Source organism: Rhinatrema bivittatum, chromosome 1 (genome assembly GCF_901001135.1).
Source record: "Rhinatrema bivittatum chromosome 1, aRhiBiv1.1, whole genome shotgun sequence".
In the NCBI taxonomy this organism is placed as follows: domain Eukaryota; kingdom Metazoa; phylum Chordata; class Amphibia; order Gymnophiona; family Rhinatrematidae; genus Rhinatrema; species Rhinatrema bivittatum.
The window spans coordinates 546307094-546334497 of record NC_042615.1 but is presented as its reverse complement, the minus strand read 5'-3'; the positions used below and the strand labels follow the sequence as shown (position 1 = coordinate 546334497).

The 27404-nt window shown below is 43.4% G+C and overlaps 2 protein-coding genes across 8 annotated transcripts in view; one reads left to right on the top strand and one right to left on the bottom strand.

Annotated features, from left to right (window-relative positions):
* OSTF1 (osteoclast stimulating factor 1) overlaps positions 1-888 on the bottom strand; it is a 118666-nt gene extending 117778 nt beyond the window's left edge. For both annotated transcript variants that reach the window (XM_029616140.1, XM_029616149.1), the window contains exon 1: positions 755-888. In XM_029616140.1, the coding sequence (XP_029472000.1) occupies positions 755-788 (34 nt within the window). In that variant the 5' untranslated portion in view covers positions 789-888. The remainder of the gene's footprint in view (positions 1-754) is intronic.
* A 110-nt stretch (positions 889-998) lies between these two features.
* NMRK1 (nicotinamide riboside kinase 1) overlaps positions 999-27404 on the top strand; it is a 102978-nt gene continuing 76572 nt past the window's right edge. For 3 of the 6 annotated variants that reach the window (XR_003858652.1, XR_003858651.1, XM_029616089.1), the window contains exons 1-3: positions 1290-1422; positions 23186-23242; positions 25609-25699. Coding sequence is in view for 4 of the 6 variants with exons in the window: in XM_029616089.1 (XP_029471949.1) it covers positions 23214-23242; positions 25609-25699 (120 nt within the window). In the remaining 2 variants the exon portion in view is untranslated. Of the gene's footprint in view, positions 1127-1289; positions 1423-4271; positions 4332-6925; positions 6981-23185; positions 23243-25608; positions 25700-27404 lie in introns of those variants that run through there. The other 3 variants (XM_029616098.1, XM_029616108.1, XM_029616119.1) reach the window with 3 other exon arrangements.

Sequence of the window (27404 nt, the reverse complement as noted above, 5' to 3'; positions counted from 1 at the left end):
TAGCCTTGCATTTACAGGGAAAAATGTTTGTACAGAGCCCTTATTTTCATATTAATGCCAGGGATGTCATTAAAGCTGATGAAGAGAAGTGATGCATCACGCCAGTTTCATGGCGAATTCAAATGATTTCGGAGCTATTCCCGCTCTATGGCAAACTCCGACAACTGCAGCACAATTGGGTTATTATCATTTGTGAGCCAGGCTAAGAACTAGCTACTAACATATGCATTTTTACTTGTGGAAAATTATAAGCTTATAATAAAAAACAAAAACAAATCAAATTGCTTTCAAATAAGTACGATCAGAAACCACCAGATCCTAAAGACAAAAACAATGTACATGCATGAACTGCATCCTTCCGCTCTGAGAGAAATGAAAAGTAGCCTGAACGTGATTCTGCCTGGATCGCCGCTCTGCCTCAGCTTGTGGGGCTGACAGCCCTCTCCCCTCCTTCCTCCGCTGGGTGGGCTGGGCATTCAGCATATCGGGACAGCCTCCCTTCGGGGCTCGGCACCCGCATGGGCCACCGGCCCCAGGCGCCCAACCAGAACCTTTGTTTTGAAAGCTGATGCCGATTCGGACTAGAGGGGGACTGCAGGGGGGCAAAAGGCGGCACTTGCAGCTTTCGTGGACACTTCCCTTTTTTTTTTTTTTTTTGCCTCATTCAAGCACAGTGAAAGAAAACCTTCTCTCTCCCTCCCTCCCCTTTGCCACTGGACTCGTGCGATCTGCGGGCGGGAGGCCCCTCCCTTACCTGGCTTGGCTGGTTTAGGCGGTGGCTTGGACATTTTGCTGCTTTGGGGGCTGGCGGACGTGGGGGGTCACGGGGTGGGACCTATAGGGTTTTTTTTTTTCTTCAGCTCCTTTCCAAATACGAACGGGCTTCCTTTTCTTCAGCAGTTTGGTTTTTGTTTTCAACGCGCCGCAGGAAAGAAACCCAGGAAGAGAAGGGAAAGAAAGGTGTGCGCGAAGGGGCTCAGCCAGACTCGGATGAGGAAGTGCGCGGGAGGGCGGGCGCAGCTCCCTGCAGCCCGCCCTCCGAGCCCCGGCACAGGAGGGCGGCCCCGAGGAGGGGAGGAGAAGGCAGCGCTACGTCGGCGCTGTAGGCCGGCTGCGGGCCCTCCGTGTGAGTCCGACGCTCTGGGACCCATTGCGGGAGCAGTTTGACAGCTGCAAGCTTGTGCGCGCTAGCCAGGGCCCTCGGTGCGCGCGCCGCTTTCGGGCCAGGCGCGAGGGCTCCGGCCGGCCTTGCCTAAGCTCCACCTCTGCCTGCTTCCGCCCGCGCGGTGCTCCCCGGAAACGTACGGAGCCCCGCGGGGCCCAAAGAGCAGCGCGCGCAGGCGGGAGGGGGAGGACGTGGCGGCGGCGGCGTGCTGGGGCCTCAGCCTTCTCCGCGCTCCCGCGGCCTGGGAGCGAGCCGAGGTAAGGTGACACGAGGGGACTGCAAAGATGTGGGGAAGGGAGGGAAAATGAAGTTGGCAGTGAAAGAAACGAACAAATCCTTCATGGGAGGAAAGAGAGCGAACCCAAGTTTAGTGAAACAGTTTTTATTTCACGAACTTGCAAGAACGGCTGTCTTACAAAGTAGGCACCCCCCCCCCCCCACAAGCTCAAGCTGTACATTTTATACATTTTTCGTGCCTATGCTAGCCCCCGTTTCCACTCCCTTCCCCTTGTTTATGAACAAGATATTGTTCTATGTGCAGTTCCTAAGTTGCGGTTTTCTTGCTATTTCTATCGATATGCAAAAGTTCTGGGCCTCTTGAAGGAAGAACAGGGTTTTTGAAGCTCTGCTTTCTTTTTGATTTCCCTACTCCTTAATGCCCCATATCAAGAGGAAAGGACGGGTTCGGGTGGATTCTTCGCCTTCTACTCAGCCATCCATTGAGAGCTTTTTCACCTTGATTATCTTTTTTTTTTTTTTTTAATCTCCGGGAGGGAGGTTCGCCGCGGGTGCTGGCAACGAGCTCACTCCAGCACTGCTGGACACGCAAATATCATTTAGCCCGGGGCTCCCATGACTACTTCTCCATCCCACGACCTAGCTCTGGGTCTGGGCCAGCCGCCACGACAGATGCTGTCGGGAGAGGTGGGCTCCGAGTCTGGTGGCCCTACAGGTTTTCTGTTGCAGCTGCCGTTGTGGCAGATTAAAGTAGTTGAAGCAGGTCATCTAGGCCATTGTACCTCCGCTTCTACTCCTGTTGGGCAAGAAGAACCAGCAGGTCCCCCTTTTAGGGTTTCAGAATCCTGTCAGGAAGGTGCGGTAAGCGCTGCTTCAAAGCTGAATTTGGTTAAACCTCATGTTATTATTTTGGACACTGTGTGGAATGCTGTAATTTCTCTTGAAACGTCTATATCAACATTAACTTCAATTATGACTGAGACACAACAACAGTGTCAGAAAACTTTCTCTTGTCTCCTGCTGCTGGAGGGGAGGCAAGACCCAGGAGTCTGGACTGATCTGGGTACCTACAGGGAATCCAGATCAAAAGTATCCAGCAGGCTCCCAAAGAATAAGTCCAGTCCTTCTTGCTCATAGCCAGGGTTAAGCAGGAAAGAAACACCAAAGCAAAGGGCATGTTCCATGCAAACTAGAAGCTGATAGGGGAAGTTTGATTCTGAATATCTTTATGAGCAGCTAAGGAAGTTTGCCAGTGAAAGATCTGATTCAACAGTAGGACCATGATACTGTTTAGGCTTGGACGGGGTTGCTCCTTTTAACATAATATATAACACTTTTAGAGCTTCTCTGCCTTAGCGCACTGGGGCTTCTTCGTGATGTAGATTACAGAGACAGCAGGTAAAACTCATTTGGCAGATGAAATGGTGCACAACAGTTTATCATTATTATGCCACAACATTACAGGTTGAGAAACAGTTTTTAAGGCCCACTGGGGACAGGGGCCCACTGGGGACAGTATCTGAATAATCTGCTTTGAAGTCCTGAAAAGCAGAATACAAATAATTCAAAATTATGGAATCGGGCACTAGGAAGCTTTTTAGGACAGCACATCAGTTGTTAGGTAATTCTGCTACTTTGCATGGTGGTGTTCCGGATACATTGGACTGTACTAATTAAGCAGCTTTCTGGGCAGATAAAATTTAATTGCTGCAGAGAAAGTAAAGCTTAGAATGGAGGCTACAATACTGGTAGCTAGGAGTTTGCTAAGTGCAGGGTAGAGACAGCAGCAGATTGTAATAACTCCCCTTTTCTACTGGCATGTAGGACAGGGGAGTTAGTATGGGATGAACAGGGATGGAGGTCTTGAGTTTCTGGATAGTTTCACTGCCCTATCGCTTCTTGAGTTGAGAAATGTTTTGATGGAAAGTAAGGCAAACAGTTTTTATTATCCCTCTCCAGCAGAGCTTTTGAAGTCGTTTATGGAGGATTTGCTGCCTTGGTTGATGGGAACTGAAAATATTTCATTACAAGAGGGTTCTAGATCTTCTTCTCAAAAACTCTAGAGTGATCCCCCACTGAAAAAAATCATCTCTAGATGCGACACATTTCGAATCTACCCTTCCTGGTGAAAATCACTGAACAATGTGTTAGCATGCCATTGACTGCTTTTCAGGGGAATGGGGTGGCAGTGCATTTTTGTCAGGTAGGGTTTAGAGACTTTTATTAGTCTTGGTGCCCAGTGAGATTGTTTTCTATAGGAATAAGGAGCTGGCAGTTTGGTTCTTGTAGATATTTATTTTTAAACATTTTTAACCCATGCCACCCAGTAATTAGGGGCATAAAACAAAAGCTACATACATAATTAAAAACAGTCTGTACAACTAAACATATTAATACAATTAACAAAAGTATATTTCAATAAACAAATGAAAGAGGCCCTGGAACTGCCTAAAAAAATAAAATAAAATAATGGAGAGGAAAGGTTAGATTGGTACTTGCCAGGTTCTTGTGGCCTGGTTTGGCCTTTGTTGGAAACAGGATGCTGGGCTTGATGGTCCCTTGGTCTGACCCAACATGGCAATTTCTTATGTTCTTAACAACGTATTTAACTTACGGATCCATTATTTATTTCTTATACTTCTAAAGATTAATGACTTGGACTCTCGGGTTACTCAGCTGCAATCCTATTCAGAGTAGCTTGGCTCAGGGAGAACTTTCTATTTAAAAAAAATTGAGAATATGGAAAACTCTTAGATATTTCCACCTGATACTACCCCACCTATTTACAAGATTTATTTTTCCTCTACAGAGAAGGAAGAAAACCCTGATAATTAAGAACATAAGAAAATGCCATACTGGGTCAGACCAAGGGTCCATCAAGCCCAGCATCCTGTTTCCAACAGTGGCTAATCCAGGCCATAAGAACCTGGCAAGTACCTAAAAGCTAAGTGTATTCCATGTTACCATTGCTAATGGCAGTGGCTAAACTCTAAGCGAACTTAATAGCAGGTAATGGACTTCTCCTCCAAGAACTTATCCAATTCTTTTTTAAACACAGCTATACTAACTGCACTAACCACATCCTCTGGCAACAAATTCCAGAGTTTAATCGTGCGTTGAATGAAAAAGAACTTTATCCGATTAGTTTTAAATGTGCCACATGCTAACTTCATGGAGTGCCCCCTAGTCTTTCTATTAGCCGAAAGAGTAAATAACCGATTCACATCTACCCATTCTAGATCTCTCATAATTTTAAACATCTCTATCATATCCCCCCCTCAGCCGTCTCTTCTCCAAGCTGAAAAGTCCTAACCTCTTTAGTCTTTCCTCATAGGGGTGCTGTTCCATTCCCCTTATCATTTTGGTAGCCCTTCTCTGTACCTTCTCCATCGCAATTATATCTTTTTTGAGATGCGGCGACCAGAATTGTACACAGTATTCAAGGTGTGGTCTCACCATGGAGCGATACAGAGGCATTATGACATTTTCCGTTTTATTCACCATTCCCTTTCTAATAATTCCCAACATTCTGTTTGCTTTTTTGACTGCCGCAGCACACTGAACCGACTATTTCAATGTGTTATCCACTATGATGCCTAGATCTCTTTCTTGGGTTGTAGCACCTAATATGGAACCCAACATTGTGTAATTATAGCATGGGTTATTTTTCCCCATATGCATCACCTTGCACTTATCCACATTAAATTTCATGTGCCATTTGGATGCCCAATTTTCCAGTCTCACAAGGTCTTCCTGCAATTTATCACAATCTGCTCGTGATTTAACTACTCTGAACAATTTTGTGTCATCTGCAAATTTGATTCTCACTCGTCGTATTTCTTTCCAGATCATTTATAAATATATTGAAAAGTAAGGGTCCTAATACAGATCCCTGAGGCACTCCACTGTCCACTCCCTTCCACTGAGAAAATTGTCCATTTAATCCTACTCTCTGTTTCCTGTCTTTTAGCCAGTTTGCAGTCCACAAAAGGACATCGCCACCTATCCCATGACTTTTTACTTTTCCTAGAAGCCTCTCATGAGGAACTTTGTCAAACGCCTTCTGAAAATCCAAGTATACTACATCTACCGGTTCACCTTTATCCACATGTTTATTAACTCCTTCAAAAAAGTGAAGCAGATTTGTGAGGCAAGACTTGCCCTGGGTAAAGCCATGCTGACTTTGTTCCATTAAACCATGTCTTTCTATATATTCTGTGATTTTGATGTTTAGAACACTTTCCACTATTTTTCCTGGCACTGAAGTCAGGCTAACCGTTCTGTAGTTTCCCGGATTGCCCCTGGAGCCCTTTTTAAATATTGGAGTTACATTTGCTATCCTCCAGTCTTCAGGTACAATGGATGATTTTAATGATAGGTTACAAATTTTTACTAATAGGTCTGAAATTTCATTTTTTAGTTCCTTCAGAACTCTGGGGTGTATACCATCCGGTCCAGGTGATTTACTACTCTTCAGTTTGTCAATCAGGCCTACCACATCTTCTAGGTTCACCGTGATTTGATTGTCCATCTGAATCATTACCCATGAAAACCTTCTCCATTACGGGTACCTCCCCAACATCCTCTTCAGTAAACAAATCATTTAATCTTTCCGCGATGGCCTTATCTTCTCTAAGTGCCCCTTTAATCTCTCGATCATCTAACGGTCCAACTGACTCCCTCACAGGCTTTCTGCTTCAGTTATATTTAAAAAAGATTTTACTGTGAGTTTTTGCCTCTACAGCCAACTTCTTTTCAAATTCTCTCTTAGCCTGTCTTATCAATGTCTTACATTTAACTTGCCAACATTTATGCTTTATCCTATTTTCTTCTGTTGGTTCCTTCTTCCAATTTTTGAATGAAGATCATTTGGCTAAAAGATCTTCATTCAAAAATAACTTCATTCAGTTATTCAATTGCAGATTCCCGGGAATGCCGACATTTCAGCTTTCTTAGGAACTTCGAGGGAAGGTCAAGTGGAATTTCGTGGGACTTTACTTGTTAGTTTTGTTTTTTCCTCTGTTTGGGACTCAATCCTAAGACTCTTTCTGCATAATAGGGATAAATTATACCATGGCCAGAAGATCTGGATATATCCTGATATCACAAGATCTATCCAACAATGCAGGAAGAAGTTTCTAGTAATGTGTCAAGAGGCTAGACAGTTGGGTGCACAGATCACTATTCGATACCCCTGTAAACTTATATTGAAGCTGAATAACATTCGGTATGTTTTCTTTGAGCCTTTTCAATTGCTGTTTTTTCTTGATTCGCGTACAACAGCTGACAGTGCTCCTTAACCTTGTCATGGTAGTATAATATTCTTTTGTCTCCCTTTTATATTTCCTTTTCCCTTTTTCCTAGTTGTTTGTGCTCATTTGTAACTCTTGGATCTCCTAGATTCCCTTGTACTGGGTTTCAAGGTAATTATTCATAATTACCTTGTCATTAAGGTGGATACTTTGTTTATCCTAGCCTTACATTTCTTTTGTTTTCTATATTGTTTATGACCCTTTCTTTCAGATTAGCTGGATTGCTGTCTACATTTATGATGTGCAAAGGTTCTTGCAGAAGCCAGGTATGGGGAGGAGTACAGCCTTATTTATTTATTAACTTTTTTATACCGACATTCGTGAGGCACATCATGCCGGTTTACAATGTAACCGAAGGAGGAAAATACAAAAAACCAGGGTGGGGGGAGGGGAGAAGCTGAGAAGAGAGAGAAGAACGAGCGAAGGGAGGGAAAGGAGGACAGGAAGAAATAATATAGGAACAGTACCTGAAGGGGGGAAGGTACAGAGAGGGGGAGCAACCCATATGCACTGTAACTAATATTACCAAAAATACACTCAAAAGAGAAAAAATCGAAAATTTACAATTGAAGAGCATTGAAAACATGAATTTTTTATATCAATGGGGGAGGGGCTCTAATAAAGGGGGGTGGAGGAGAGAAGAAAGAAATGCTGGAGGGGGGAAAAGGGAAGGGCAAAGCTAAGGCGGGGGGGGGGGAGGGGGGAAGGGGAGGAAAAGGGGGATAATAAGAGGGCACTGTATACAAATTAGCCGACTTAGAAGGTCTCTCCTTGCCCCCTTCCAACTGCTAAAGAAGGAACATTCCTCTTTCTTTGATGATCTGTTGTTCACATGCTTCCTCCTCTGTCTGTACTATATGTGCAGATTATGGTTTCTAATTCGTTCTTATGCATTATTGTTGCCAAGGAAGGAAGGAGGGAGGGGTTTGCTGGGTTTTTCTTGCAAGTTGTTTGCATACAACTAATCCAGTTTCTAGCAATTTGCAGTTTCTCTTGTTAACTCTTATTTTATTTTCTTTGTTTCTTATAAAATAAATAAATAAGAAAGGGGTTACAGCTCTAGCCCTGTCTTAACCACTGAAAAAGCAACGTTTTGAGCCTTTGCCCACAGTAGGGACCGGGAAGGTATGAAAGCGCATTGAGACGCAGAGATTGGATGGGTTTGGGGGGGGGGGGGGTGTCCATGCATTCTCCAAGGAGTGATTAGGTGCGTGCAATATCTTTTTCCGTGTGGGTAACAATTTTCGAGCGCCAGTATTAGCGTTGACTTTCTGTGTATAGCACAAAGGAAGATATTTGTGATTAACCATGTAAAAACTGTGAGCGATGCGCTGAAATGTATAAACAGTAGCTCACACGCTCAGCTTAGAGGGGACTATGGTTGGCATAGGGGGAATTTTGAGGGTGTGAGAGAGAGAGAGCCCCCAGGTCTCAATCTTTTAGGAGGCTCTCGGCTCCATCTTCTGAAGCCACGCTTGGATTTCCCTCTGTGGTAGGGCTGCAGACTGATGATTTTACAATAGTGTCTTGCAGATGATTTTATAATAGTATCATGTTATTGGAGACAGTTTGTCAGTAATCTACGGTATAAAACGAGGAGGAAAATGACCTTGGAATGGGAGCATCAAGGTATACATTTGATAGCTCAGCTGGCAAATCAAGTGTGCTTCTGTGTGTTTGTGTGGTGCTTATATATGCTAGTTAATAGTTTTTTCTCCTCTTTGAATTTTTGTTTTTATTTTTTTTATATCGGTCTCATTTCTTAACTTACGTGCTCATAAAAACATCTACTGGCTCTATTTTCAAATCGAAAACCCACAAAACCTTATCTTTTTATATTTTGCTGAACGTGTTGAAAGACCACCAAATTCAGACACCTGCTGCACTAGATTTGGAAATGTGGCCACGCTGACCAGAGACCAAGTCTGAGTTTTCTTTCCCAGTGTAGTGCAGTATGCATCTTTGAATTCAGTTATATATCTCGATGCTCCCATTCTGAGATCCTTTTTTCCTCCTTTATATAGTCATTGTCATAGTTATCTCATTTGATCTATTTTTTGAGTCATTATTTAAAACAAATGTTATTTCTCCTTTTCTCCCTGCTTCTGAAGAGCAATAGCTGCATGATGGGGAAAGAAGTAGAGAGTACATAGGCACTCATTCTCTCCATAGATGCCTGTCTTCTCCTCCTTGTGTTGCACTACTGGCTTAGACAGGAAGCACTGCAAGGAGGAGGAGGCAAAAGCAACAGAGACAGAGTCTGTGCTCTATTCCTATCCCCAGGTTTCATTGACTGCCAGACCAGTGTGCAGGTCGACAGGGAATATGAGCAGAGAAGTCTCATATGGAAACGGGGATTGGGGGTGTGAGGCAGGGGCAGTGAGATTGAGAATTGAGTGAGAGGGAATGAATGGTGGATGTGAGACTCGTATATGAACAGGGGTAGGTAGGACACAAAACTGGTGGTATAAGTGGGGGATGTGATTTGGGGTTGGGGAATATGAGTGAGATGGACTGAGGGGTTTTAGCGGGATGTGAGAGAAGGCTGGATATGGGGCAAGAGATGATGTGAAGGACCTGGAGCACTAAGCAGGAGATGAGAGGAGTTGGAAAGGGAGGAGATGGGGGAAATGGGAAGACTGGTGCAGGGGTAAGAGACAAAAGAAACAAATAGAGCAAGGGAGAGGATGGGTAACCAGGAAGGAGCTGGGATAGTGAGGGAATGAGAGCAGAGGAGGGTGGAATGGTAGTGAGTGAAAATCAGAGGGGGAGTTAGATTAAGGAAGGAATAAGGACAGGAGAAGCTGGCAAAGTGTGAGATGGGCTGGGAAGGGGGATGAGAGTGGGAAAACCGGTAGATGGGTGGTGTAAAGAGGGAGATTGAGGATTTACAATCTCAAGAAATGTGAGCAATCAAATAAACTAAACTAGAGGACAGATGGTGAGGAGGGAGAGAGAAGTGATAGGAGTGGTAAATGTGAGAGGGGATGACTGAAGGGGTTGGGAACTTGTAAGTGAATGAGTGAAAGACAATGGTTGGGAGAAGTGAAGGGATAACTGGAAAGAGAGTCAGTATTAATGATGAAGTAGGGAGGGGGGAGAGGGAGGACAAATGATCCAGATAGCTGATGAGTGGAACAGCTCTGTGAGGGGGGAATGGAGGACTGAGAGTTAGGGAGGTTGAACTTGAGAAGAAGGGGTGAAGTCTTAGAATGAATGGGTAGAGAGGGAAAAGAAATGGAGAAAAATTAAATGAAAGGGGAAGATCAGTGTCAGAGACAGATGTAGGGGAAGAAGTGAAGAAGACAGGAGGAGAGGGAAGGGAAAATAGAAAGGAGATGTGGAAAAGGTCTTAGGAGAAACCTGACGAGAAGAAAGTGGAAAAGAAATTTGGATTAACCCAATTAGGAAAAAGAATGTCCAGACAGTAAAGTTAGAAAAAGCATTTTATTTTCAAGTTTAGTGATTCAATATGTCAGCTTTGGGAGTCTGCATGTTTGTATTTTTTTTTTTTTTTTTTAGAATAGAAGGAAATATACTTTTACTTCTCTTTCTTCAGTGTTGCACTGAATGCAGTCTGGCTTTTCAATTTTTGTGTTTCAAGTTTAGTTTTAAATTTGTAATGCCTTGTTCTGTATTGGGTGAGAGTTTCTCTGTTTTGAATGTGTGATTTGAGGTGGAGGATTCTGTTGGATTGTACGTTCTGTGTGATGATTTGTAGCAGCCTTGGGTTTTTCTTTCTAACAGGAGGTATGTTATATTCTAAGGCCCACTGCTATATTTGCAGTGCTGCCTTTTCATAAGTGGGATTGTTTCTGTTTGAGATCTGGGAGTTACTGCTGTTATAGTATGGCAGGATTGCTATAATAGGTTTTGTATGTGCTTTTTGCAGGTTTTTCTGTTACTTTATAAAGTATTTGGTGGTAGTTAATGAGATGACACCAGAATTTGAAGGTTTTTTTTTGTATGATGGTTTGTAAGGGGAAGTGTCCTTGTCAGTGACAGATTTAGGATTTTGCTGCCCCTAGGCATTGTTGGTGCTGTCGACACCCCCCCCCCCCCTCCTCAAGATTGGACAACAGGGAGCAGAAGGTCTAAGGCACAGTCCTCCCTAGTTTCCTGTGGCAGCTCAGGGGTAGATCCTGTGGCAAAGATTTACAAATAATCTGAAGCAAATTGGCAACTATGCTTCAGAAACTAAAGTAGTTTTACACTATATTTATTAGTATTTATTTATTTTATTGGACGGCAGCAAGTCTTCAGCTAGCCTGCTCCCCCCCCCCCCCCCCTGATTTCTGTTGTCCTAGGCACAGGCCTCGTGTGCCTGTTGACAAATCCAGGCCTGGTCCTAGTTCTGTTTTGCACTCACTGTTTTGCATCCAGGGAGTTGTAGCCACAGGGTATGTGTAAAGAACCAGAGGTGCAGGGTTTGTTTATTTATTTATTTAACCATTTTTCTATACCGTCGTTAAGTTAAATACCATCACAACGGTTTACAGAAGGGCGCGATAAAGAGAAATATGGGTGGTATAAATTACAAATTACTCGTGTGCCATCATAGTACGGTAACAATGTAAAATAATAAACTAGGTGTGTAAATTAAACCTGATTGTTAGGAACAAATTAGGCAGTTTGATTTTAACATTAATATGCTTATGTAGGTTACTAAAAACTTCTAGCTTGGTGCATCCTTATCGCTCAACTATTTTTCTCCTTTTCTTTATCTTTATAAAATGCTTGTTTAAAAAGCCAGGTTTTCAGATTAGTTTTGAATAAGTTCAGATTTGTCTGTAGTCTTATTTTGAGTGGCATGGTATTCCAGAGTACAGGACCAGCCAGTGACAGTGCTCTTTCCCTTACTTGCGTGAGATGTGCTGATTTGACAGAGGGGACAGTTAGTAGAGCTTTATTTGCAGATCTCAGGTTTCTTTGTGGTACATGCACGCGCAGTGCCGTGTTAAGCCAGTCTGCTTTATCATCGTGGATTAGTTTATGGATTATACAAAGTGCTTTATATTGTATTATTTGTTCAATTGGAAGCCAGTGGAGTTCAGCAAGTGTTCCTGTAATATGGTCACTCTCTTTTTTTTGCCTGCCAAAACTCTGGCAGCGGAATTTTGCAATATTTGCAGAGGCCGAATTGTAGATTGAGGTAGTCCTAAAAGCAGGTAGTTACAATAATCTGTGCTAGCAAATATCATTGCTTGTAGAACTGTGTGAAAATTGTTAATTGTTAATAGAGGTTTTAGTCTTCTTAGGATCATTAGTTTTGCATAACCTTCTTTTATTTTCTGTGAGATATGTTGTTTCATGTTTAGCTCAAGGTCAATTATTACTCCTAGATCCCTAACTTTTGTTGCTAACTCGGTGGTTTGAATATTTTTGATTGTGAATGTTGTGTGGTGTGAGTGTTTTTACATTCAATGTGTAAGAATTCAGTTTTGTCAATGTTTATTACCAATTCCATCTGGTTTAGGAGCTGTTTGATTATTTCTAGGAACATATTGGCTAGTTTCATTGTTTCTTCAATGGTGTTTGGAATGGGTAACAGTAATTGTATATCATCTGCGTAAATGTAATGTATGTTTATATTGGGGTTCTATCCCATCCTGTATAGATTGCAGACTTCACTCCTATGTATTAGTTGAGTGATGCTACTGAATAATTGTAATGGTAGTTTTACTGGGTGGTTGAAACTGGCCAGGGGTTTCTTTATTGTATCGAAGGCTCTTGGGATTTTTATTTGCAGTGTACTTTTATAGCTAATTTAAAGACAAGGGGCCATGTTGTAGTAGTAGGCACAATGTGTGGAAATGTCACTTTGACTTGCTCCCCACCCACTCAAAAAGTTACTGCACTTCAGTCTCTTCACTTTGCTGTAATCAATTATTTGCTGCTGTTTTTCTCTGAGTTTATTTTCCTGCTGAGTAATTGTAAGGGAAGTTCTGTGAGGTGCCTTACTGCAATGATTCTCAGCCCAGTCTTCAGGACACAGCTAGCCAGCTGGGTTTTCAGGATATCCACAATGAAATTGCATGAGAGAGATCTGCATACCATGGAGGGGAGGCAGTGCATGCAGATCTGTCTCATGCATAATCATTGTGAATATTCTGAAAACCTGACTGGCTAGTTGTGCCCTGAGGAATGGGTTGAGAACCCCTGCCTTACTGCATTGGTGCTAGACAACGGAAGAGCAGGGATTAGTGGGCGTGTCTGCAGCTCCTAATGCCGAGGGCTTTATAACATCAGATCAATGCAGCAAGTGCAAACCTCCTTCTCTCCCTCCCAAAAAAGAAAATATTCCTCAAACATTCGGGCCGATACAGAAAAACCCGCCGGAGAGCCGGCGAGCGCCAGCTCTCCTGACGCGCCCAGGCCACTCTCCTGGGCACGCGATTCAGTAAAAAAAAATATATATACTAATGAGGGCCCCCGGTAAAAGGAGGCAGCGGCTGTCAGCGAGTTTGACAGCCGACTCTCAAATTTACCGGCATCTGTTCTCAAACCCACTGACAGCCACGGGTTCGGAAAACGGATGCCGGCTAAATTGAGTGTCCGTCTTCCAACCCGCGGGCCGTGGGCAGATTTTTAAATTTATTTTTTTTTAAATTTTTGGGGCCTGATATTAAGTCGGAGGGTGTACAGAAAACAGTTTTTTTCTGCTTTTCTGTACACTTTCCCGGTGCCAGCCGAAATTAACGCCTGCCTTTGGGCAGGCGTTAATTTCTGAAAGTAAAATGTGCGGCTTCACTGCACATTTTGCTTTCTGTATCACACTGGGATGATTAATAGGCCCATCAACATGCATTTGCATGTTGCGGGCACTATTAGTTTCGGGGGGGGGGGGGGTTGGCCGCACATTTTTGACGCGCTATTGCCCTTTACTGTATAAGGGGTAAAAATAGCTCATTGAAAACGCGCAGCCAAATGCGGGCTAACAGTGCGCTCCACTGGAGCTCACTTTACTGTATCAGCCCGATTCTGAATAAGCAGAACAGATGCTGACATTAAATTTCACATTCTTTTTTTGTACCCTGCTGAGCTACATATTGTAATGTGGGCCCCAAAATCTCGATCTTTCTAGACATTTCTTCTCATTACATAGGGGTAGTCAATCTATTTTGGCAAACAGCTAACGTAATTGCTTTGCAGTTGGTCGATGGGGGGATGGCGCAGATACTTTTGGATTTTGCTTATCACCAGTGAGGGTGAGTGAGGGATATTCACAGTTTTCTGGTATGTGTATATATGTGTGTATAGATATATAGATATACATACACTAAACTTTCATAATTAAATATTAAATATTCCTGGTTCATCTATATCAGTGTAACAGTTGTGAGCCCTTTGTGCTGTGGCGAACCTATTAGGCCCATACCGACAGCTGGCGGACATGCCCTTGGCTGGAACTGAGCTGGACCTTTGCCTATACCAGCCCCGTTCCCCACAGGTTGGGGGCTGGCAGGACTTAGGCAATAGTCCTTGATGGCGTTCAGAGAGAGAATGCCCAGAGACAGACTTAAGGGTCAGGACAGGCAGAGGGCAAGGAGTAGTCTCTGTCTATAGCAGAGGTCAATACCAGCATGCAGGGAAGAGCATGCTCCAGGTCCATAGCAGAGTTCAATACCAGACAGGGAAGAAGACGACCAGGATGGGGTGAGACAAGGCTGGGATAAGGCAGGCTGGAACAAAGCAAAGCTGGATCAAGAACAAGGCAGACAGGATCTATAACTATCAACACATTTGCAAGTCTGTTAGAGCAGTGGTTCTCAACTGGTGTGTCGCGACACACCAGTGTGTCGCCAAGAACACGCAGGTGGTCGCCACACTTCCCGGTCCCCCGCTGACCCAGCTGTTCCCCAGTCGTCCTCCTCCCATGTTGAAAATCCTGTCAGCCCAGGCGGAACATGGCAGGAGAGTTGGAGTCAGCGGTATCGGCATGGTCTCTTCTTCCCGCCCCCCCCCGCGGCCCGGAAGAGGAAGCAGTGAGCAGCGGGTGCGTGCGCGGGAAGAAGCGACCATGCTAGTGTGGTCAGAATTGGCCCGAAGAACAGAAGAGAGGCGTGGTCTGAAGAATGTGCAGCGCGGCTCAAAGGAAAATGAAGAAGAGCGACAACCCCCGCGGCCGATGGGACTCTCTCCGTGAGGGCTGAAAATGAAGGAGGTTAGGGTTGGGAGGAGGCTGCTGCTGCCGCTAGTTCCGGGGAGGGAGGGAGAGAGCGTGAATGAGCAAGCATGTGTTTGAGATCCTGTGTGTGTGTGTGAGTGATTGAGATCCTGTATGTGTGTGATTGAGAGCCTGCCTGTGAGAGAGAGAGAGCATGAATGTGTAAGTTTGTGATTGAAAACCTGATTGTGTGAAAGAGTATGTGTGTATGATTGAGATCCTTTGTGTGTGAGAGAGATCATGTGTATGTATGATTAAGAGCCTGTGTGTATAAGTTAAGGGAGAGAGCATGTGTGTGATTGAGAGCTGGTTTAGGTGAGGGAGCATGTGAGTACCTGAATGAAAGCCTGTGTGTAAATGAGAGAAAGAGAGAGAGCATGTTTGTAAGCATGTGAATGAGAGTCTGTGTGTGAGAGAAAAGGAGAGCATGAATGTGTGTGATAGCTTGTGTGTAAGTGTGAAAAGATAGACAGCATGTGTGTAAATGTATAATTAAGAGCCTATATAAGTGAGAGAAAAAGCATGTGTATATGTGAGTGACTGAGAGCATGTGTGTATAGGTGTGTAATTGAGAGCCAGTGTGAGAGAGAGCGCTGGTATGTGACTGAGAGAGGAGAAAGTTCCAAGCAAACCACCCCTCCTCCTGCTAATTCAAAACAATCTCAGGACACCTGGATATCAAATGTTTCCAGTTATGCAGAGCAAATAAATGTTTGTATCCTTATTTTTCATCAACAAACACAGGTAGATGGATCGGTGTAAAACAGGATTTTATTGAAGCTTGCCCGACTCTGGCCGAGTTTCGCTCAAAGAGCTGCCTCAGGGGCTTTCAAGCCACTTCAATTGGCTTAGACATCGCGTGACAAAGTCAGAAAGGATTGAAACAGCTGGCTTTTTAAGAAAAATATATTGATCAAATACTTTAAAAAAAAAACATTTTAAAAGTATCTGTATTGCATACCCACTTGCCGTTCAGCTTAGGTTAACGCTAACACGTTGGTCTCTTTATTCTTTGTTAGGTGAGGGTCAGCACATGTGATTCAGGTAAGGTTTTCTGCTGGCGTGTAGTTTCTGTGAAGGGCTCTATAGCAGCCTGACTTGGTCCGTTTTCCTAATAGGAGATGTATTGGTGTCTTAAGGCCTGGTGTAATATTTCAGTGTTGCCTTTTCTTAGGTAAGGTGGTTACTGTTTAAGTGCTGGAAATTGGTGCTGTTTTGGTGTGGAATGTTTACTATTTATGCAATGTCTGTTCAGACAGAATATGTATCTTTTCCTTGTGTCATTTTAAACAATAAAAATAATTACCGGACCTTTACTTTTTATTTCCGCCGTGAATTGTAATGAGCAGTGTGTCACACATGCGAGCGTGGCCTGTCAGGTGTGTCACGATGGGAAAAAGGTTGAGAACCACTGTGTTAGAGGACCTGTTGCTGAGGTAGTATGCTGGTATCACTGCTGGGTTTAAATACCCAGCCACATGACATCACGTGTAGGCAATGGCAAGGAGAGCTCCTGCCGCAGGGCCACTAAGTACAGGTGTGCCATGCGATCGTGCGCCTAAGGTGCTTAGGGGGAGATAGCATGGCGGCATCCTTGCCACGGGCGGGTTATGTCGTTGGGACATCCCACAGCCAGCCAGAAATGTTACAATCAATTTTTATTTGCTGTCTGTTCTCTGGCTTGGCTTCGTTTTCTTTATAATGTTCTTGCAGCAGCCTTGTCTCTGCTGCTGTGTCCTATTGCAGCTCAACATACACTGGCTCTGGGAGACAGCAGATCCCAGCTCAGACTTTCCCCTCCCAGAGGAAGATTTGACATGGTAGCAGGTAAATAAACAAAACTCCTTAGTCACTGGCTACATTATGTTTGTGTTGGGTATTTTGTCAGTCGCTCTGAAAAACATATTTGCACCTACTTTTTGGGACATTTACAGATTCATTTCCTTTCCTTAGAGTCTACTTTTGGTATCCCACCAAAAACTATCCTTTAACAGCCAATTTTATACACATTTCACATAAGTAAAGCTGTTTATGTGCATTATGTGTGTGTGAATATATAGTACAAATCCAAAATAAAAGAAATCTTTTAACAACCAGTCCCCATCCAATACACATATAATGTCACTATTGCACGAACCCCAAAAATTATTTTTTATGTCTTTTTTATTTTTATTATATATAACAAAGTATTCAAACAATCTAAGGACAATTATCACTCTTTAAAAAGTACATAAACTTTTTTCACAAGTTTTAAATATCCAATTACTGTGTATTGATATTCAAAAAATCACAAACTCTTCTATTCACAACATTAAGGAAACATAACGTTGCAAATGGTTTTCCTCTCCACAATCTTTCATCCACCAACTGTTTAACTGGTGCATAAATTCTCCAAATTTATAAAAGAAGTCTCTTGATGCAAGGATTTTTCAAACTTTAAAGTAGCGAAGTCTTCTAGAAGTGTCTTCTACCCCAACGGTGTCGTTCAGATAGATCTTCTACCCCAGCATACATGCCTAGAAGTTTCACCGCAAAGCGGCTTCATCAGGGGGAGCATAATCACTTCATCAACACCTATCAGAAAACATTAAAGTCAATCTCTTACATTCATCCAAAACATTATAAACCACCCCAGAGTCCCTCGCTATGCCTCTGCCTGGATGACTGGCTAATCATAGCAAGCTCTTGAGAGTAAGCCTTGCTTCCCTTAACAAGACAGTCCATATTCTTCAAAATTTGGGCTTTTCTGGTCAATTTCGAGAAGTCAAATTTAGTATCTGCTTATAGGATGAAATCTATTGGAGCATGGATAGACCAGCTGCAGGAGAGAGCATTTCTGGTGAGGGATTGAGAGTACACCATGATATTGTTCATACACATTGAAAGGTCAGTAGTTTGTGTGACAGCCAGAATGGTTCTCATGGCATCAGGTCATATGGCGATGGCCACTGTATGTGATCTCACTGATCTGCCTTCATACCAGTTATTTACACTGGGGTATCTGCTGTCAATGGGATCAGCGTATCCTACCATTATCAACCACAATCCAGGTTTTTAAAGCAAGAGATACACTAGTGGCAAAACCCCCACGTGCTTCAGGGTGGAGTGCTGCTTCATGCTCTTCCTCATCAAATCTTGCTAGCAATGGACACCTCAAAAGGAGGGGACTCTCACACAGGATCACTTCGATTCCAGGGCACCTGGTTTCATGTAGAGATTTGCTGTCAGATCAATCTGCTGGAATTAAGAGCAGTCAGATGCACTCTATCAATTTGCACTCATCTTCTTTGAGAGAAACAGCATCATAATTCAAACAGTCAACTAGATTGCTATGTTTTTTTGTTAGCAAATAGGGAGGCACAGAATCATTGCTCTCTGCAAGGAAGCGTTAAAGATTTGAAAATGCGCAATCAGATATTGGTCTGTCCTACTTGCCATTTATCTTCCAGGAATATCCATCATGCTGGCGGATCGCCTCAGTAGAGTATTCCAATCGCACAAGTGGTTCTTGCGAAATTCAAAGCTGATGAATTAGTTGGCCTAGGGGATCAGCTGTTGGTTGACCTATTTGCATTGGAGCAGAACAGAAAACTAGGCCCGTTTTCTGCAGTATCACCCTCTGATCTCATACTAGTTCAGGACATTATTCTCCTCGATCAGGAGACAAGCCTCATGTGCTTTTCCACCAATACCACTGATTGCTAGAACAATGCAAAAGCTGCTGCAAGACCATGCTTGCTTGATTCTTATAAGCCCCATTGTGGTCCAGACAGATATTTATTTATTTATTTGTAAGCTTTTATATACCGACAAACGTTGGGAACATCTCATCGGTTCACATAAAACATAGCAGTAGCTAAACGAGCTTTACAGAGAACAATGGGCATACTATAGAAAAACAGCGAGCAATGTAACATAAACATATAAGGGGGAACCACTTAACAGGGTAGTGGAGTAAGAGCAAAGGATATGTATATGAACTCATTAAAAACTAATTACAGGGAGGATGTCTAGTAACATAGCTAATTAAATCAGTAAATATGGTTAGGGCAAACAGGAGGCAAAATACAGATACTCACAAAGATAACTATTGACATGTTAGCAGTCTAATTACATAGCTAATTAAGTAATAAACTAAGGCAGAATAGGATGAGGTAAGGGGGCTAGAGGGGAGGGAGGGTTATTCTGGGAATGCTTGCCTAAATAGGCAGGTTTTCAGATTGTGCTTTAAATTTTTTTGGGCATGGTTCCTGCTGTAGGTAGGGAGGGAGTTTGTTCCATAGAACGGGTCCAGCTAAGGATATAGCCCGAGCTTTAGTGGAACCAAGTTTAGATAGCTTAGGTGAGGGAATGTTGAGGGTGGCTCTGTGTTGATGCCTTATTGGCCTGTTTGAATTGTGAAAGGTGAGGTGTTCCGAGAACTAGTGCATGTTTTGGTTGTGGATAGCTTTATGGATGAGAGTGAGAATTTTGTATGTAGTTCTTTCAGCAACAGGTAACCAGTGCAGATTTTTCAGAACAGGGGTAATATGGTCGTTTTTGTGTGTGTTAGTGAGGATGCGTGCAGCTGCATTTTGGAGTAATTGTAAAGGCAGTAGTGTGCTTTTGGGTAAACCTAGTAGTAAGGCGTTGCAGTAGTCTATTTTGGAAAGGATAAAAGCTTGTAATATGGTGCGAAAGTCACTAAGGTGCAGTAGGGGTTTAATTGTTTTAAGGGAGTGGAGTTTGAAATAACAGGCTCTAAGCGTGTCATTGATGTGTTTTTTGAAGGAAAGTTGGTTATCAGTAGTAATGCCAAAACTGCGTACCTGTTGGTTGAAGGCAGTGGTGGGGTTGGGGGAGCAACCTGTCTGCAGGGGAGGGGAGATGCCTTGTGTAGAGATGTACAAAAGCTCTGTTTTGGCCATGTTAAGAGCCAAAAAGTTGCTTGTGAGGAGTGTGTTAATAACAGAAAGAGTGGAATTCCATGAATCAATAGCTTTTTGGAGCGTGTCTTAAACGGGTATAAGGATTTGCACATCATCAGCGTAAATGAAGTGCGGAAGGCCTAGATTAGATAAGAGATTGCAGAGTGGGAGGAGGTAAATGTTGAACAGTGTGGAGGAAAGGGAGGAGCCTTGTGGAACACCTTGTGGCAGGGGGATGGTTTTGGAGGTGCAGTTGCCTATCTGTACATTGTATTGTCTGTCTTGCAGGTAGGATTGGAACCATTGCAGGGCAGTACCAGTGATGCCAATGTCTGAGAGGTGTTGGGCCAGAATTTTATGATTGACAGTGTCAAAGGCCGCTGAAATATCCAGGAGGATCAGGATATGTGATATGCCTTTGTCTAAGCTTTTGAGAATGTAGTCAGACATTGCAGTTAGTAAGGTCTCAGTGCTATGGTGTGTACGAAAGCCGTATTGCGAGAGAGAAAGAATGTTATGTTGGTCGAGATAATCGGTTAGTTGTCGGTTGATTGCCTTTTCAAGGATTTTGGCAATAAAAGGGAGGTTTGAGATGGGGCGAAAGTTGGAAAGGTCGGAAGGGTCCAGTGTGGGGTTTTTTAGGATAGGTTTGATAATGGCATGTTTAAGCTTCTGGGGGACATAACCAAACATGATGGAACTATTAATAATATTAGAGATGGGTGAGGCGATGGTGCTAGGGATGGTGAGGAGTGTTTTAGTCGGAATGGTGTCTGAAGGGTGTGTGCATGGCCTCATTTTTTTAAAAATAGATTCAATTTCCAATGCTTTGTATTTTCCAATGCTTTGCATATCTCATACAACTTTCCAGCAGTCTCCCCATACCACTCTGGGCCATAGTATGGGCAGTATATAAATGTAAATAAATATATCTGATGACAGACTGTACATTGATCAGTCAGGATGAAAGAATGCTCTGTCATCCTAACTTTCCATGCCTCAGTCTAACGGCTTGGATGTAATTGCTCATCTCTCTGCCTTGAGTGATCAAAGTCATTTTGGTTCCAGCTAGAAAGCCATCCACCAGAAAGAGCTCTGCCTTCAAATGAATCGAATATTCTCAGTGGTGCCAACAAAAATCTCGGACCCATTTTCTTGCAAGTCCAAGCACTTAATAACATACTTGCCCCTACTTTCTGACTTAGGTCTTGGTACATCATCGATGAATGTACATCTCAACTCTTAGCAATTTAACACATTCAAATGCATGATATACCCATTGCTACTCATTCACTATAATCAAGATTTTATGAAAGTCTTGTGCTGCATTAAGCCCTCGACATGAAAACCTGCACTTCAGTGGACCTTGCATGTTGTCCTTTCTCAATTCATGAAGCCGTCTTTGGGACCACTACAGATGATTTTACTTGTTCCTGATCTGGAAAACAGCATTCCTCATCACAGTTGCCTCAGCTACAAGAGTCATCAAGCCCCAAGATCAAGAATACTATAACCATATATGCATTTCTTCCATAATTGGGTAGTCCTTTCCATTCATCTGAAATTTCTACCAAAGATTATCTTGGCTTTCTATATCTACCTTTTTTCTGAGACTGCATATCCATAAAGGAGAAAGAGCCTTCACCTATTATAAGAGAAGAACTCAACTGCATTGCCAGGCTTTGCATTTATTTGTTGCATACCACCCTAATAGACTTGGTGTCACAGTGGCTAAAAGTACATTGGCTACCTGGATATTGGAATACATTCAATGCTGCTACACCTTAACAGGATTGCTGCTCACAGACTAAATCAAAATTCATCAAGTGAAAAATATAAGCAGTTAGCGCCTCCCGCCAGCTGGGGCCACTGTAGGCCTTAGGGATACATACGTTGTTGGTGTGAACTCCACAATTTTGATGGCTCTGCCGAGAACCTGTCACCAGCAAAACTACAAATTGGTCCATAGGGCCCAAAGCTTCTCCTATAGAAACCAAGTCCTCTGAGGGATAAGTATGAGTATTTCCCGTCCTCTTATTCATTAGAAAAGATAGAAATAAAATTGTGCAGCAGTATATGTAAGAGAAAACCATGATGCTCAACAGAGCACTTGTACAGCATGCCGCCATCTTAAAATTTCCCAGTCTTGTTTTTCTTAGGGAAATCAGAATTACAACTCCATGCAAGCAAAGCAGCACGCCCAGGACTGGATCAGAGTGTCTCCTTTGATATGGTCACCTTAACGTTAACTCAACAAGTTTCCCCATTGCTACTGTAGAAGTCTTTAAGTAGTTAATAACTGACTGATGTTGGCCTTCCTGTGATATCCTGCCATTCTATATGTGGGTGTGTATGTATATACATAATACACATGCATGCACATATATATATATATTTACAGGTATTTATATACTGTCCTTCCGAACATGATCAGGGCGGTTTACATAGTTAAAACATACATAATATAAAATAACGAACTAAAACTATATGTCAGATTGAGCAAAACTTTGATCTTTTAGGTAAATCTTGTAAAGTATATGAGTCATAGGCATTTTATCAGCAGTTCCCATGAAAAAAGATTTTGATCATTTTGCTTCATAGGCCAGTTTAAATAGCCACGTTTTTAGGTCTTGGCTATTTAGGTTTTCGATTCCCACTGGCATTTCTGAGGTGTGGAAGGAAGGCACAGTTCAGGATCATACTTTCATTCTAGTGTTCGCCCGAGAGAGAGGCGATCACACTTTTGGAGCACCTATATACTTAAAGTACTGATATAGATAGATACACACACAGACTTTATCCCTTCCTTGAACTAAATATTTTTAGCTCTGGGAAGGGATAAAGTTTGTATCCCCTGGCAGCAGAGAACAAAGGTAAAGCTCAGAAGAGACTTATTGCCACTGAGATTAAAATAGCAGTCCAACAAACAAACACTGCTTAATTTGGTAAAATGGAATGCCTGCTATTTTCTGACAACGATAGGGCTTTGTTACATTTTAAGATGGAGGAGCATAGTAGAGAAATAGAACACTAACATTTTCAGTGGTTTGGAACACATCCGGCATTTATTTTCTAGTCAATTTTCATAGAATGGCTTCTGCTAACAAGTTTGCCATAAAATAATAGTGGCCTAGAATCTCCGAACCTGTAAAAACTGTATGGAATCATATTTTTAAATCCAATAATATTTTGCATGCCTCATGTTTGTAATTGTATAAAGGTTTGCATCTGAACTCTCCATCTCTGGGGTCAAAAAACTTCAGAGTTCAAATGACTTATCTGTACTTACAGCTGATGGCAGGATTGCTTATCTAGCATTCCTTTCAAACACAACTGCTTCCACATGTTAAGTCAAGTGGCCAAAGAATATTCTGACATTTTCTTATTCTTTTTGCAGTGAATAGGAAGCCAACGTTTCTTTAATAATGAAAACCTTCATTGTTGGAATTAGTGGGTAAGTATACATTTAATTGTTATCAAGGGCATACAAGAAGATACAGTACCAGAAAATGGCTAGATTGTCATGGATAGTTATTTTTCTTTAATTTAAAGCCATTAAAAATATAACAGAAAACAAAAAACCCCAAGCCAAAATATCAAATTTGAAAAGTATGGCTAATAAAAAAAAAAAAAAAAAAAAAAGATGATATAGTAGTCATTTTGTTAGATGTTTTTGTAAATGGAGAAAGTCCCTGCTGATTTCTCTCCATGTATTTTTTTCAACTTATGCATATAATTTTCCTTTGCCAGGAAAAATACATGTATAATGTAAAGAATGCCTTTCCAGTCTTCAGGTCGATACAGTAAGGTCGAGGTAGAAACAGTGAGGTAGTGTCAGGCGCACCCTTCCTCCCCGCACGCACAGTTCTCTTCACTAACTCCCCGATACTCTCCTCTAATCGCATGCAAATGCATGCCGCGGCTTTAAAGCGGTAGGGAAGGGTTATGCCCGCGTAACCCATTTTACTGTATAGGCGCTTAATACAGCGCCTATACATTAACCTGGGTGCGCTGGTACCTGTCATTTCAAATGACATTTGAAATGACAGGTACCAGGAAGTGTAAAAATCAAAATTTTTAAATACCTGTCGGAGGGCCGCGTGGGTCCAGGCGGCCGGCGGGATCCGGGGGGCCGGTGGTCGCGTGTTAAATCTAGGCCGCGGGCGGGTGGGCGCCTGTTCCGGGCGGCGGGGGGGGGGGGGGGGGGGGTGGACGCGCGTTAGTTTCAGACAGCCGCGTGGGTCCAGGCGGCCGGCGGCGGCGGGAGCCGGGTGGTCGCGTGTTAAATCTAGGCCGCGGGCGGGTGGGCGCCTGTTCCAGGCGGTGACGGCGGGGGGACACGCGTTAGTTCGAGACGGCCGGCGGGCGGCGGGTGGTCGCATGTTAAATCTAGGCCTGTGCGACCCCTGCGATTCGGCGCTCAAGGCGTGACGTCACGGCATGTGACTGCCTTGAGCGCCGAATCGCAGGGGTCGCACAGGCGCGCATTCATTCATCCAGGCGGAGGAGCCGGTGGCGAAAGCAGCCGGCTCCTCCGCCTGGATGAATGAATTCATTCACTGCCGGTGGGGGCTGCCTCTCCGGCAGCCCCCACCAGCAGTGAATGAATGAATGCGCGCCTGTGCGGACCCGGCCTAGATTTAACACGCGACCGCCCGCCGGCCGTCTCGAACTAACGCGTGTCCCCCCGCCGCCGCTGCCGCCTGGAACAGACGCCCACCCGCCCGCGGCCTAGATTTAACAAGCGACCACCCGGCTCCCGCCGCCGCCGGCCGCCTGGACCCACGCGGCCCTCCGACAGGTATTTAAAAATTTTTATTTTTTCTTCTGACAGGTTTTATGTGTCCCACATCATTACATTTTCTCGATCATCTCTGTATCGCTTTTTTTTTTAAATTGTGTTTTATTGTTTTTGAGTGTCTTAAGCGGTGTCGATGGATTTGTTACTAGACTCACAGTCCTAACTCATACTAGGGGGAGGCGGTAAACTAACACGTTACGGCCGCGGCAAAACAGTGCGTTACTAATGAGAGAACCTGAGTGCCCGTTACGGTATCGGAGGGGAATAGCTAATTCCTTCATTATACAGCTAATTCATTCATTTACATGCCGGGTGCAGGAAGGGTTACGCGTCTGTTTTAAGAAGCGCTACGGACGCGCAAAACTGGAGACTGTATCGCTGGTTTGCCTTACGCGTCCGAATTGTGCGCAGCGAGCTCGTTACAGACGAGAAATCTTCAACTGAACTTTACTGTATCGAGCTGCTTGTTAGTATATGATTTGGTGTAATTGTATGTAGCATGTTAGCAGTGTTGTGGTTTTCATTTTTTTATGAAGAAGCAACTGAAAGTGGAAATTACTTTTACTGCTGTGCCAAGTTACACTGGCAAGTTCATAGCACAGACCTTTATTACCTGTTTACCAGCCTTGAAATGAATGAAGAGCAGAATATGATGTTTCAGATCTGGCATTCTTTGAGACTGTGACTGAAGGACTTGTATACTGAGACAGAGTTTCTTCTAGAAGTCTGTTCTTAATGATGCCTACCGCAGTTGCTAAGCTATTTATTTTAAAAGCAACTTCAAAATGGCACTACAGTACACTTACAGGACAGATGTTGCAAATCTAATACCTGTGTAATTAGCTGTTGATAGTACTGCCCTGCATCATGAAACCTGAAAGTAAACATTCAGTAACCCAGTAACCCAGTTGTAAAATTGAAATAGGATTCCATCTTGGTTACTTGCTGTTACTTGCTATCCATATTCGATATTACTGTTTGTCATTCTGTACAGTTTATGATGTTGTTTTGTGCCTTAGTATGACCAATAGTGGAAAGACAACCCTGACATTCAGACTTCAGGCACAGCTCCCTAACTGCAGCGTTATCGCTCAGGATGATTACTTCAAGGTAAGCATCAGCAGGTGGCACACTTTGACTAGATGGGCAAGCAGTTTACCCCATTCTTTTTGGATTTTCCGTTAATCTTAAGAGAAGGCAATATGGTGGTGTGAACAGGGTCAAATGTTTCAATGCCATGTATTTTTAACACTCATCCAACTGCATCTGGAGTAGCAACTGAACATAGCCAGCTATTTTAAAGAGAGCTGGATAACATTATCCAACTAACTTTAGAATTGCTCTTTTTCACAACTGGCGTTAGCTGGATAACTTATCTGGCTAACTTAATGAAGGAGTGTTCCTGGGCAGAATTATCTGGATAAATTTTACATGAAAATGAATTATCCTTATATAATTTAGCTGGAGAAGTGCCCAAAATCTGCAAAAGTTGGTATTCTCTGTGAACAAGGGGGGGTGGCAGTCCTCACACATGGATGACATCGTACGATGGAGCCCGGCCCAGAACTTTGATCTCAAAGATTATAGAGCAGGGGTGGCCAGTCTTTCACAGACCAAGAGCCAAGAAACCAGAATGCAAAGTACAAAGAGCCTCACAATTTCAAGAGACGAGGAGGAGTGGGGATGAGTCTTTCTCCCTCTGTCAGTCCTCCCGCTAGTCTTTCCCTCTCTCTGTTCCCCCAGCCTCTCTCTTAGTTTCATATGACCTCCCAGCAGTCTCTTAATCCCAACCTGTCATCCCTAGTCCTCTTTCAATCTCCCCACTCTTTTCACACCTGCCTCTCTTAGCAGCCCAGGCATAACACCCTCTATCCAGCACATGAACAATGATAGAGTCTCAGCAGCCCCAACATAACACTTTCCACCCCACTTCTTGCGCTATTATACCCCATATGCCCTTCCCTGCCCAGTATCCCAGATCACCTCATTTTTCCCCTGATTCCACTCCCTCAGTTTCCACCCTGCCCTCCATATACACTCTCTTCTCCCCTACCCTCTGCCCAGGACCAGTATCCCAAACCCTACCATCACCTCTGGCTTATTTTCATATAGACCCTCCCACTATGGTTTTCATTCATATGGTTTTACTGCCTTTTCCCCAGTTTGTTTTTTTTTTTAACCCTTTCTACCCCATCTCTAGCTCTCTCATGCCGCCTCCTCTCCCCCCACACTATTTACATACAACTTTCCTTCCTACATGGCTCTCATGCAGCCTCTATTCCACCCACACTAGCCCTGGTTCCCTCATACCTCCTGCAGAATAAACTTATCTGGCTAACTTTGGAGGAATATTCAGTAGTGAAACCGCACTAACTATAGCCACCTAACTTTAGGACAGCTCTTTGACCCGACCAGACTTAGCTGAATAAGTTATCCGGCTATCTCTGAATATTGGAATTAGCCGGTTAACTCAGCCGGCTAGCTCATTTCCTTCCAGTTATGCCCTCGAAATGCCCCTAACTTAGCCAGCTAAATTTAAGCTCCCTAACTTATTAGGCAGCTAGAATTTAGCCAGATATGTGCCCAAATATTAATTTAGCAGGCTAAATGGTTTTGAATATGGACCTCCACTTTGAATCTTAATAAAACTTCCAGACAACAGAACAGAGAAGAACCCTCTACGCCAGGCAGCAGGTATGTTGGAGCATGGATAGGATAGGGAGGCTGGGGCAGGAAGCTAACTGACTCTTCTCTACCTTTCTATGCTGTGGTCTCTGCTTTAGCTCCTCCTTTTCTGTCCTTTGCAGTGTTGCCA